The 12,833-nt window shown below is 41.2% G+C and overlaps 3 protein-coding genes across 4 annotated transcripts; 2 read left to right on the top strand and 1 right to left on the bottom strand.

The window, feature by feature from the left end:
• Window positions 1-180: 180 nt before the first annotated feature.
• On the bottom strand, window positions 181-2,819 carry LOC114349687 (uncharacterized). The gene is made up of 4 exons (XM_028300158.1): window positions 2,600-2,819; window positions 1,964-2,119; window positions 910-1,075; window positions 181-471 (listed from the first exon to the last, which is right to left on the bottom strand). Exons 1-4 carry the CDS (start codon window positions 2,675-2,677, stop codon window positions 350-352), a joined length of 522 nt encoding a protein of 173 aa, XP_028155959.1. The 5' UTR covers window positions 2,678-2,819; the 3' UTR covers window positions 181-349.
• Window positions 2,820-3,690: 871 nt separating this feature from the next.
• Window positions 3,691-6,412, top strand: LOC114349685 (uncharacterized). The gene is made up of 4 exons (XM_028300157.1): window positions 3,691-3,941; window positions 4,679-4,855; window positions 5,443-5,602; window positions 6,009-6,412. Exons 1-4 carry the CDS (start codon window positions 3,864-3,866, stop codon window positions 6,137-6,139), a joined length of 546 nt encoding a protein of 181 aa, XP_028155958.1. The 5' UTR covers window positions 3,691-3,863; the 3' UTR covers window positions 6,140-6,412.
• Window positions 6,413-6,715: 303 nt separating this feature from the next.
• LOC114349684 (uncharacterized) lies at window positions 6,716-12,833 on the top strand. 2 transcript variants are annotated; one of them, XM_028300155.1, is made up of 5 exons: window positions 6,716-7,032; window positions 8,164-8,310; window positions 9,324-9,509; window positions 10,209-10,356; window positions 12,420-12,833. In XM_028300155.1, the coding sequence occupies exons 2-5, from the start codon at window positions 8,182-8,184 to the stop codon at window positions 12,701-12,703; spliced, it is 747 nt and encodes a 248-aa protein (XP_028155956.1). In that variant the 5' UTR covers window positions 6,716-7,032; window positions 8,164-8,181; the 3' UTR covers window positions 12,704-12,833. The 2 variants fall into 2 exon arrangements, with proteins under 2 accessions (XP_028155956.1, XP_028155957.1); XM_028300156.1 differs by having other exon boundaries at window positions 6,716-8,310.

The raw sequence follows: 12,833 nt of genomic DNA, 5'->3' as shown, positions 1-12,833 counted from the left end.
TCAAGATAGTAAAAACAATTTCTCCTGGATGAAACCAGTAGAGTCGCAAGTGAATCGAGAAGATTTGAGTTTATTGGTGTAGCTTAAAGCTCATTTGGTGAAAATGTTGGTCGTTGGAGGCCGCAAATAAGAAAACACTGATCAATCTAAATTAATTTATTGTTAAGAGAATAAAATATATTTTAAAGTAATATCATTGTCGATTTCTTATAATTTACTCAGAATTCTCGTTCCGTCCAAAAAATGCATTACAAATGCAATAGCACGTACCTATTACAATTTCTTCTTTTCTTAAAATTCCTCAATTTTGATATTCCGGTGGGCTATTACAGACCTTAATTCCATACATCTAAACTTTGGTGTGGTACTGATTGTGTATCACGGTGTACAGAGCGCTGTCCGCTTTGTCGTTCCGTCGCAGGAGCTCCTTTCGTCGGCTGTTGACCACACAGGAGAAGTAAAACAGCAGAACTGTGGGCAAAGAATACTGAAATTAGTCGTATAATGAATGATTATACCAAAGAGCTGTTCAAAGATTTGCTATCCACCACGTGAGTATCCGCTACACGAAAAGAGTAACCCGCATTTTTTAAGAGAGTCGTGCGATTTTTATAGCAAAAGATGAAGTAGGTAGTAGTTTCTTGTCACCACGCTTTAGTGAAAAGGTGTAATCAACAGTTGTCCATCAAGGAAGATTATCCAGTAATCGCTCACGTTATAAAGATCTTTGGTTCACTCACTCGCGTGCACGAAGTACATAGAGATGATGCAGCTTTCGTCAGCGGCGCTGTCGGCGTCGGCGTGACGCAGCGGGAGGGTCACAATGCCCACTACGTACGTCACCATCAGGGGCAGGCTCGTCAGTGACGCCACCACCACCCACGGCAGGAAGAACATTGGTTCACTCACTCGCGTGCACGAAGTACATAGAGATGATGCAGCTCTCGTCAGCAGCGCTGTCGGCGTTAGCGTGACGCAGCGGGAGGGTCACCATGCCCACCACGCACGTCACCATCAGGGGCAGGCTCGTTAGTGACGCCACTACCACCCACGGCAGGAAGAACACTGGCTTTTTCTGTCAAAGTAAATCTGATTACTGGTAGCTCGCTAGAGAATTGTGTACCTATCTTTTAAAATGGTGTTAAACAGATTAGAAATAGCTATTAATCATAGATTTAAAACATGCCTTAATCCAGCTAGACCTAGTTACAGCAGATATGTACTCCTAAACCGGATTTAAAGTTTGATCACAGTGGACATAACATTAATCAAACTAGACGTTCTGAATTCTGTGATCTGATTCATAGAGCTTGAATGACAGCAGCCATGCTGCAGGCAGATATAACCTGAATGAGAGATACACGTGCCGGACTCGACGAGATTCGTGTCTCGCTGTCTGATAACAAGTAGGAAATCTAATTGGGAGCTCTGCGATCAGATACATGTGTGATTACCATCGTCAATGTTATCTATTTTTGTAACAGTTACATAAACACAGCGTTTGAATGAAATAACGCTAAAACCCAACAGTTTTTAGTATAGCGGCTAGGGATTATGTATTATGGATGTGTTTCTTTTAAATGTCATGTTAGCTTTGATTCATAGCTTTACAACTCATTTATTGTATTCTATCATGATGTAAGCGCACGTATTTAGTCATCGCTGGAGCGTGCATTGTGTTGTGCATACTGTGCATCACTTTGCTTTTACACATAAGTAGGATTTTTATTAAACTACCTTTCTCTAGTTTATGATAACTTGCGCTCTCCACGACTCCTGCCGCCTTGTTAGCCTCAATGTTCAATTCTATATTATGACCCCAAGGCAAATTTCGAATAAGGTCGACCATAATTACGCCGATTCTCCAAAGATCCCTCTCAACCGGCCATTGCATCGGTTTGTTGCGCTGCCAGTCCTGTTCATTGCCACAAGATTACATGGCGGAAAATATGTGGTGTCTTACCCAAAAAGCGCCAACAATAAGCATACAAGAGGCCACGGCCAGGGTGCCCATGGACGCGGCCATGGCGAAGTAGAAGCGCGCCCGGGAGGGTGGTAGGGCGTCCCACGCCAGCGCTAGGGGCACGCTGTAAAGCACTGTCAAACCGGCGCACAGCACCTGCCAATATTTCCCAAAAGATTCAATTATAATCGTACGTAATCTACAAATTCTGGTAGGTAATTAAAAATAGAGCCTATCTGTGATAGAGCTGTATTCTCATAGTCTTACTCCGGCCCGACAAGAAAGAGTCACAAAAATGACCATTATTTTTGAATAAATTAAGCCATTTTATTTTTTATACAAAACTGAATATCATCAAGGGCTAAAGAAAGATTATCTGAGAGAACAACTTTTTTCGTTGGTAATTATTGTAAATGTGTACTATGATTACGGGCTTAGTCATTTAATCAGTTACAACCGAGAGATCAATGACCTGCCACATATTTTTGTTTACGGGAGTTACCTAAATACTCGTAGGAAAGTAGGTCCCCGCTTGAAATATTAAAAAAAACGTGAATTATTACTTAGTTTAGGTAGTAGCTTTTGTATCTTTTAAGTTTGCCAATTGAGTAGATACAAGTAGTAGTGAATACATACCGCATAAATAAATCCAATTATCTTCGAAGCAGCATCGAGTTTGATACAGAAGAAGCAGTCGTACACCGGGAAACACATTTTCTAAAGCCACTTATATTTACAAATATATTTTAAATATATTTTAAATAGAAATAATTCACAGATGATTCAAATTAAATAATTAATTTGTAATACATTCGCGAAATGACTTAGCGACAGGGTTTCCCCCACAATAACTGTGTCGATTACTGAACGTATATAGCAAATTACTATTATCAGCTTATCTACGAAGCAATGATTTTATAGAGATTCGTCATATTATTATCATTTCCATTTATTATTGACAATAGCGCCGGTATAAATACTTAGGTGGATTCAATCAGATAAAGAATAGGTAAGAGAAAATTACGAAACGTTTCACGGAATTTTTTCTTTGATCTCGTATCAGTTCCTACTTCATTCCAAACTCTTATCTTTAACTTGTACTTTTATCTATTCTGAATTCGGTTCATCGAAGTGTCCTATTACTTTTAAGTAAAAGTTAGTCAAATAATTAAAGTTATATTATAAGTGTGGTTTTGGCTACCACCGGCTGCAGTTGTCGAGCTGTTGAATGACAATGTTCACGTGCGCTAACACTTTCCCTTTTCTAAATTTACTCGAGTCTGGGTGTTATGGGAGACGCTTTATGTATTTGTATTGTACTGTTGTACTTATTGATTGACGGGATCTATCGCGGATTTGCTTAGGTAAGTACTAAGAATTCTTTCGTAGACTACTTACTTATCGTAGAATCCCTTGATATCTATGATGAAAGTAAGTAATAAATGGAAATAAGTGCCTATGATATTTGAGAAAAGCTTATCTACTTAGTTCTTTATTGATTTTAGAATCGTGTAAAACTCAGTATGGATTAGTTAGTTACACGTGAATATTTACTCTAGCTCTTTCGGAAGAATACTTCAAACATAATGTACGTGTATTTTATTTATAGACATTCCGTGCGCGGTAGCAATAGATCTACAAGTTCAATGTCAATCCGCGAAATATCACCGTTTACATCTACAGCAAAACACGTACCGCATATTATATTAATCTGTCGCTTGCGCATTTCTTATCACTGGCGAAATCATGGCCGCCTCTAATCGACCAGTGATAACGCTCCTGCGCTTCTGAAACGACGCGCGTGATTACAATCGGACTGAAGAAATAATAACTTTCATGCTTCTGCCACAAAATGAGTTGATTTTTAACTGTGATGGTGGACTCAGTTCCGTGAGTGACGATGGGAGTGCCGATGGTGAAGAGGTGCTGCTGCTGCAGCCTGCAGGCGGGCACGCTCATCATTGGATGTTTATACACGGTAAATTAATACTAAATAAGTATTAACTTTATGGAAGTCGTCAATATGTTATATTGGGTTCAGCAGCATTTTGTGTCTTATCAGTTGAGTTTGAGATAATAAATTAATGTAGTTTTATTGTCTGGAAATGAAAAATCGTTCAACCATCCTTTGATAACGATAGTGCATTTTTTCTATGCATTTTTGTGTACTTTTATGTTGTGTTTTCATATCGGAACCATTCAGTAATGATATTTACGGTCAATAAAAAATCTTTTGTCTTTGAATTAAATAATAGACTTAACTTTCTTTATGACATCACAACATAACCTTGGTTCTATTTACCACCTGAGATAACTTAAGTAAACGTTGACAAGACGTACATTAGTAAGTAGGGCATATCATTCATACTTAGTCATAAATAGTTTAAATAGTTTAGCCTTAAAGGTAAATAAATTCTTGAAACACCTGGGATTCTGGGCTACTCTACTTATGATGATTCGTGTTTACATCAATAATTCACATTATTAACTGCATTAGGTACTTTAGATATGTGACTAAGGACAATTTTAAACTTTGAACTGAGTAATAAAATGTAATTTAAAAATATTTTCATTGCAACACACAACAGACAATATCAGCTGTCGATGAAAAAATTGAATGTGCATTTATGTTAAGTATTTAGTGTAAGCAAATTCACTTAACGCTGATACTTTGCTCAGTTAGTTTTGTAGGCGCTACAGAATTAGTGATTCCAGATATGGGCGCTCTTGGAGCTAACAATCTACTGCCTCATGGTGACCCTGTGGCCATTAGGCGACGAGAGGAATAATGGTTCCGTGTCAGTGCACAAATTCGTGTTGTACGTCACTGCGGCCGTCGTCAGCGGCGTCCACCTCTTGTGTTCATTGCTACTCATCCTAGCTGCTTGGAAGGTAGGTTATTTATTAAGTCACGTATTAAAAAACTCAGTAAAACTCATTTATTTCTGTAAGTAGGCTTTAAAAAGCACTTTTACACGTCCCAGTATTAACCCTACCACTGCTTCCGGACAATAAATGGGCCAGTGCTGAGAAGAAGCAGCGCAAGAAACTCAGATTAAAAACTCAGATATTTGTCCTACTCTTTCTCTCAGGACTACTAGTCTAGTACTATTAATTTGTCAGATGAAAAGCTTTTCTTAATCCTCCTTGTAATGTATTTCCTGAGTTTCCCGACTAACGAATGTAGAGTCGCAGAAGTTCTCAATAGTGACTGAGTTTCTTGCGCTGCTTCTTCTCAGCGCTGACCCATTTATTGTCCCGAAGCAGCTGTAGGGTTAATACTGGGACGTGTAAAAGTGCTTTTTAAAAGCCTATTTGCAAAAATGAATGAGTTTTCTGAGTTTTTTATGAGAGTTTAGTAATAGTAGACAAAATCCTACCAGGATTTTGACAATTTCCTTAGCTAGTAACAGTGGGTTTGTACTTGATGAAAATTATAACAAACCTCAAAATTCAACAGCATGTTACTGTCTGTGCAGAAACTGCCTTCTCTCACCCTGCCCTGGACGATTGTGACCGGGATCATCACGGCGATCTACTTCGTGTTCTGCCTCACGGGCATCAGCCTGGTCATCCAGGACTCGGGGACCATCCTGGGCATTGAGTCAGCTATCATCTGCATTTATCTCGCCAGGGCTTGTAAGTCCACTTTTGTTATTCTGATAGCAGTAAGCCCGTCAATAGGGATGTTTCCAGGGCAAAAAAACAAGTTTTAATTTAGTTCGTCAGTTAACTTATCAAAAAATATTCGACACGTATTTTCACTTTTTCAAACATGAAAATTTAAAGAGTTATAGTGCACCAAAGTTTAAAAGGAGAGGCCCGTGACGTCAATGAGTGCTTTAAAGTGCAGCACTTTGTGACGGTCGTCAACTTCAACGGACCATAACTTTGTAATTATTTGTTTGATTGACAATCAAAAATACAACACTACACGTGTCCAATAATTTTTGATATTAAAATTGACGGACTAAAAATTTTCTTTAGGAAACTAGCCTATGATTAGCCCCACCAAAGAAAACTAAATGCAAAATATGTTTCCCAGGTATTTCAGTATACTGCATAGTGATAGTGCACAGCCGCCACAAGCAGCTGATGCACGAGGAGGACGAAGAGCGCTTCCAGCACTCCGGCCGGCTCTACAAGGCGGTCCTCAGGGAGGAACACGGCCTGTGAACAATTCTAGTCAACAATGTGCTAAATACGTGTACTTACGCTATGTTGTAGCAGCATTTTACAGACTCATCTAAGTGTTACCCATTTTGATGTGATAGTTTCATTTATTTTTAATGGATAAATTTAAAAAAAATACGGACTAAGTGCCTAGTAAGTAAATAAAAAAGTTGAGGTCTTGCTGTACCAATTTGCGAACGTAAGTTGCGTTCAGCGTTCGTTTTAAGTGAATAACATTGTTAATAATTTAAATAAATGTTTTTGTTACACATACTAAACAATTGTCTTACATTTTAGTTTATTGAGCACCATTTTTAAACTTTGAAGGCAAAATAACTTTGTGGAACGAAACGTTTCTGACATTAGCTGTCACAATGACGTCAGTAATTTTTGAGTGGGAAGCGAAATAGCGCGGTGGAATTATTAAATATCAATGTGCAAAGGACAATCAAGAGAGAAACGAATAGAGATTAAATAAATAAGCAAAGATTTTACTTCAATATTAAATATTGAAGTAAAATCTTTGCAATTATTATTATTTATTTACAATCGTACAATCGTACCTACACATCGATGGCTGCACAATCGTACACTTTTGCCAACACAGAAACTTTGACTCAAAAGAAAAAAAAAGTATTGATTTCGCCGCGCCGGGGATTTGATTGATATACTACGTACGATTTGTATTGTTATCTCTTTTACTTATTCATAAGTGCTTAGTGTTGTCTCTCTCTTATCGGTAAAGCAGATTTAGTTCAAAATTGTTTGGCGCGGCATGCGCGTTGGAGAGATCAAAACAAAAACAAGTGAATTGGGGCTGCGGGTTTTGAATCAGGTGTGTGCGGCGCAATAACTGGGATCCTGGACCATCCTGGTCCTGATATTCCTGTAATTAGGTAAGTTACTTTAAAAATATTATGTTACGTTCATAAAAATCGATAGTCAACTCTCACATTCGCTAGTTACCTATGATGAACCTGTTGGTCTAGTTTAGGGCACCTGGAGCAGGGGTTCCCAAAGTGTGCGCCGTAGAAATTTCATACTGTAGATAAGATTTCATAATTTTTGTTCCTATCTACCTAAATACTTTCAACTATCGTTATGGGTGCCTATTTCTTTCGACAGTATCTTTTTTAAAGGGTAGGGGGCCGTGACATAATACCAAATTTGTAACTGCGCCGCAGGACGTAAAAGATTGGGAACCCCTGGTCTAGTCTATTTTGAACACAAGTGTTCGACATTTTAATTGTGTTTTTCTAAGGTTTGTCTATTTTTCAGCTTATTTGCGAATTTGATGTATTGATATTCTATATGTTCATGTATGTATTCAGCATTCGCTGTATTCTCTTCCGTTTGTTGTTTTTCTTCAATAATGTGAATCTGTCATGAGGATGACTATGCAATTATCATCTATATGTCATTTAAATGTTTCAATGTACCTAGATAAAAGTACTCACTATAATTTCTACATGTTGTTTCAATGAGAATTAATTACTAGTACTTATTAATTTAATTATGTAAATTGGTATAGCCAAATCGGAGACAATGATACAAAGTAAAATGGCGAAACCATGATGATAAAAAAATTGTTAGCCAGCAAAACAATTTACTACTCTGACATTTGATCCACTGCTAATGCCTATTTTAAATGAACTTTCCGGCGATTAATAAACTGTTGCGTATTATTGCCAATGCCATGGCGTTATAAACGCCACATTTATACCAAGTATTTGATAATTTACAGTATTTTTAAATACAACGCATCCGTGGATCTGTTCTAGAGACAGTAACTTGATTACATGAGCTAATCAGATGTTGGAATTTAATTCTTAAGTATGGCACTTTGAGCTGTAGTTCAGAATGAGGACATTGAAGGCTTGGTGTAATTTCATGCTGCGATAAAATCCTTGTTGGCATGGAAAACTTCCAGCACAGTAGAGCTACGCCAGATGCCAGATCAATTCATTTCTGTCTGGGTTGCTGACAGGATTGGTTTATATCCTTATCAAAACTGTCTGTGTTTGTAGTGTGGTGACGTCAATTAGATGGAGCCAGCGGGGCAGGGTCGAGAGGTTACCACAGTGTGCATGATGGGGATGAGGCTTTACGTTACCTCATTCTGTTGCTGCTTGAGCCTGGAGTCCGGAGTCAAGATCATCGCATACGCGCATCTGGTGAGTACAAACACACATCTCGTGCCCACCACTGTTAAAGCAATCTGTATCTTGGCTAGCAATGAAATCTGACCAGTGAATACTTTTTAGTATGAATTACTGTAAAAATAATATTAGCAGTAGGTATGTTACTTTTTATGCAAAAACCAATCCAATGTATTTCTTTCAAGTATGAGACAAATGACAGCATAGACAAAGTAAAAAAGTAAAGGTTTATTAATCCGGTGAGTTTCAGATTAGGAAGATTATGTGAAAATTACGATTACGAGCAATATGTCAAACATTTAGTGTTTTTTTAAAGAATACCTTGTTATTATCGGTTTTGTTGTTTGATCTCATTTGACTTTTATCATCTTCTGAGATCGAGTAAGCGTCCTCTGAAATCTGCCGCCCCTAGGCCGCGACATATACGGCCTATTGACAAATCCAGGACTGCCACTGCTGAACATAGGTCTCCCCCAATGATTTCCACAATCGCCCAGTTGTTTGCGGCCTGCTTTCAGCGCCTTCCTGCTAACTTTATCAGGTCGTCGGTCCACCTTGTGGGTGGACGTATCGCGCTGGGTTTTCCGGTACGTGGCCTCCACTCCAGAACCTTGCTGCCCCATCGGCCACCATCGGTACTATGTGCCCTGCCCATCGTTCCTGTCCGTCAGATATAATAAATAAATATCCTTAACATTTTACACTGCGCTTCTAGTCCCAAACTAAGCAAAGCTTGTACTATGGGTACTAGACAACGGATATCATCATCATCATCATTTCAGCCACAGGACGTCCACTGCTGAACATAGGCCTCCCCCAAACGGACAACGGATATAAACATACTTAAATACTTTTTTTTTGTAAATACATACATATTATATGTACATAGAAAACACCCAGTCCAATACAAACAAATATGTTCATGCACACAAATGTTTGTACTGTGCGGGAATCGAACCCGCTACCTCCGGAATAGTAGTCCGCTTCGAACCACTACACCAAACGGCCGACTTAATATCCTTGTGCAGGCCATAGGTACATTTCTGACGGCGGCGTGCGGCTCCTTCGCGGTGAAGATGAAGGAGCGCATGGGCACGGTCGACGACGCGGAGGACCTGGTCTACTCCAAGATATTCCTGGCGGCACTCATATTCACTGCCTGCTCCTTTACGCACGTCGTGCTGGCGCTCCTGCTCATCAGCGGCTTGAACAAGGTTGGCCAATTCATCATTCAACTTATTTAGCAGAATGTACTCTTTTTAACCGACTTCAACAAAAGGAGGAGCTTCTCAATTCGGTCGATAATTTTTAGTCTAAAAAAACTTGCCTTACTAGTTACCACCACTTTCACTCCTTGGACACTCCACCTATGAACAAGAAAGGCTGCACTACGGGAGGAATGGCGACAGATTGTGAAACTTGTCACCAAACCAGATGTGACGACGATGACTACTCTGTCAAGAGTGTAGCGATGAAGAAGAAAAATCTTCAACATATTGAGTAGTTCCTCATTACCAGGTCGTTTAGTCTCCACTGCTGGAGAACGAATTTGTTTAATTTGCCAGAGACGAATGATTTGGCCTACACTCCTGAACTTCTGTCCTTTCCTTCGTACCAACTGCAATTCGTCGTTTCAGCCAAATGACGTCCACTGCTGGACAAAGGCCTCCCCCAAGGTTTTCCACAATGAACGGTCCTGCGCTGCCCGCATCCAGGCTCTTCCCGCGACCTTTACCAGATCGTCGGTCCACCTAGTAGCCACCAACTGCAATTAGCCCATACCAATACTGAGCGATCTCTATCCAGACCCAGTAGCCCAGAGCGTTGCCACAGCCTGATAGGCCTGCGTGCAGTCTCCCGCGGTTTGTTGATGGGGCGGATCAAAGGGGAGGTTAACCTGTTGGATGTTGCAGCGCTCGGCTAAGTACGTGCATACGTGGGTGACGCTGATGGGCCTGCTGCTACTTGTGGGGACGGCGTACGCGGGCCTGGTGGGCGTCCGCGCGGCGCGCTCCTGCGACGACATCCTGATGCTCTTGCTCAAGATGTCAGTGTGGTTCGGTGAGTACGCGGCGGTTGAACAGTTAACTACACTTTTTTTTTTATGTGACAGGAGTCAAACGAGCAGACGGATCACCTGATGGTAAGTGATTACCGAGTTCCTTCATGGCTTCGTGCGCTTCTTCTTAAAAGATCGCCTGTACAGCTTCAATAACGACCTCGTCCCGTGAATCGAACGTGAGTACCTACTTAGTGCTCAATAAAACTGATTCACCTCGTCGTAAAACATTCTTCATCTTTAATATTATCGTTCGCATCACTACAAAATGCCAACATAATAGGGATGTTTCCTGGGTAAGAAACCAAGAGTTAGAAATTAGTCCGTCGGATAACTTTAAAAAAATATTTGACACGTATTTTTCACTTTTTCAAACTAATGAAAATTTAAAGAGATAAAGCGTGTCAAAGTTCAAATGCTTCTTCTTTCCCGTGACGTCAATACGTGCTTAAAGTTAAAAGTGTAGCACTTTGTGACTTCACGCGGAACTTCAACCCATCATAAATTCATAATTACTTGTTTGATTGAGAAATAAAAATATATGTGTCCAATATTTTTTGATAATGTAATTGACAGACTAAAAGTTTTTTAGGAAACTAGCCTATCCCAGGTCCCTTTTATGTTCCCACTCTTGCAATAAAAATATCTGAATCAGTTCATTCGTATTATTATATTCGTTCACCCGGTAAGCCCCCAAACGCTACATCTTCCTACAGACCTATTAGTCTTCTACCGCTGATGTCGAAGGTATTCGAAAAAATTCTGTTGAAACGAATGAAGCCCCACATCGGTGATCTGATACCTGAACACCAATTTGGTTTCCGGGAAAGACACTCCACTACTGAGCAGGTCCACAGAACCATAAACATCATCTCAGAAGCACTAGAAAAGAAACGATACTGCTCAGCTGCGTTCTTGGACATAAGTCAAGCTTTCGACAAGGTCTGGCATAAAGGGCTCTTGTACAAACTGAAACAGAACCTCCCATGCCCGTTCTACGAAATACTTGGGTCGTATTTGGGAGACAGATGCTTCGAAGTCAGATCTGGAGACTCTTGTTCTGCCCTATGCAACATAGCGTCCGGTATACCCCAGGGTAGTGTTTTGGGGCCCGTGCTGTACCTATTGTTTACCGCAGACCTGCCAACAACTACAAATACATTCACAGGCACCTTTGCTGACGACACGGTAACAATGGCAACACACGACGATCCAGTCACGGCCTCACTCTATCTCCAGGAAAGCCTGACGGAAATGGAGAAATGGTACCATTCATGGCGTATTAAAGCGAACGGAGAAAAATCTGTGCATGTAACCTTCACTCTCAGAAGAAACTCCTGCCCACCGGTCAAACTTAATGGTATCCAAATACCTCAGGCTGAGGACGTTAGGTATCTGGGCTTGCACCTGGACCGCAGGCTAACCTGGAGAAAGCATATATGGACAAAGAGGAAGCACCTAGATGCCAAACTAAGAAACATGATGTGGCTTGTCGGAGGCCAGTCACAGCTGAACACCAGTAGCAAAATGATGGTCTACAAAACCATCCTTAAACCTATCTGGACCTACGGGATACAGCTGTGGGGAACAGCTGCCAACTCCAATCTCGACATAATCGAGCGCTTTCAGACAAAAGCCATACGTTTGATTTACCAAATCCCATGGTATATCAGCAACAAGCTCATCTATCAGGACTTGCCATTGCCCACAGTCAGAGAGGAAATAAAGAGCCACACACTCCGCTACAAGGATAGACTTTCAAATCATCCAAACTCTTCAGTACAACAACTCATGACCATTGAAGGCTTCCTATTCAACAGACTGCAAAGAGCTAGTGTCAGGGGTCTCCTTAGTAGATTCCAGGACAGTTGAGAAACCATGACCACTGAGGGCAACTGAGTCACTGGAATCCACCCTACCCATGACAAAGAACAGTGCAAACGGACACAGGAGTGGATTATTGTAGTTCCCTACAGATTGCCGCTGGGACCACGGATATAAGAGAAAAAAAAAAAAAAAAAAAGTTCATTCGTCCTCATGACAAAACTTTATTCGGCATCCACAGGGGCCATGGGTTACATCATGGTGACCGTGTACAGCTTCGGGCTGGTGCTGAAGAGCGAGGAGGACGCCGCCGAGGACGCGGCCCAGCAGGACAGGCTGTGTAGGATCGCTCGCGAGCGCGACCCGAGCCTCGAGCAGTGCATCGGGCCCCCAAAGTGCGACTCCTTTGCCCGAGCTGCCCAAGGTCAACCCGACGACCAGACGGAGTGCGGGCACTGTGCCGAGTGCTGCAACTGCGATGACGAAGAGCCCCAACCAAACGCCCTAGTCAGGAGCGAGCAGTAAGTGACGCCCGCGTTGTAGGCGGCTGGCGCGCGACACCTCTCGAACAGGACGCAACGAGGGCTATCGTTTTAGCGCTCACCAGTTAGCGCCACTGTAGAGTAAGATCCTGTCACTTGCTAGTAGCGAAGAC

This window comes from Ostrinia furnacalis, unplaced genomic scaffold (genome assembly GCF_004193835.3).
Source record: "Ostrinia furnacalis isolate ACB-3 unplaced genomic scaffold, ASM419383v2 OfSCF0695, whole genome shotgun sequence".
Classification (NCBI taxonomy): domain Eukaryota; kingdom Metazoa; phylum Arthropoda; class Insecta; order Lepidoptera; family Crambidae; genus Ostrinia; species Ostrinia furnacalis.
Note: the sequence above shows the minus strand (reverse complement) of the source record. Positions and strands in the feature narration are given on the sequence as shown.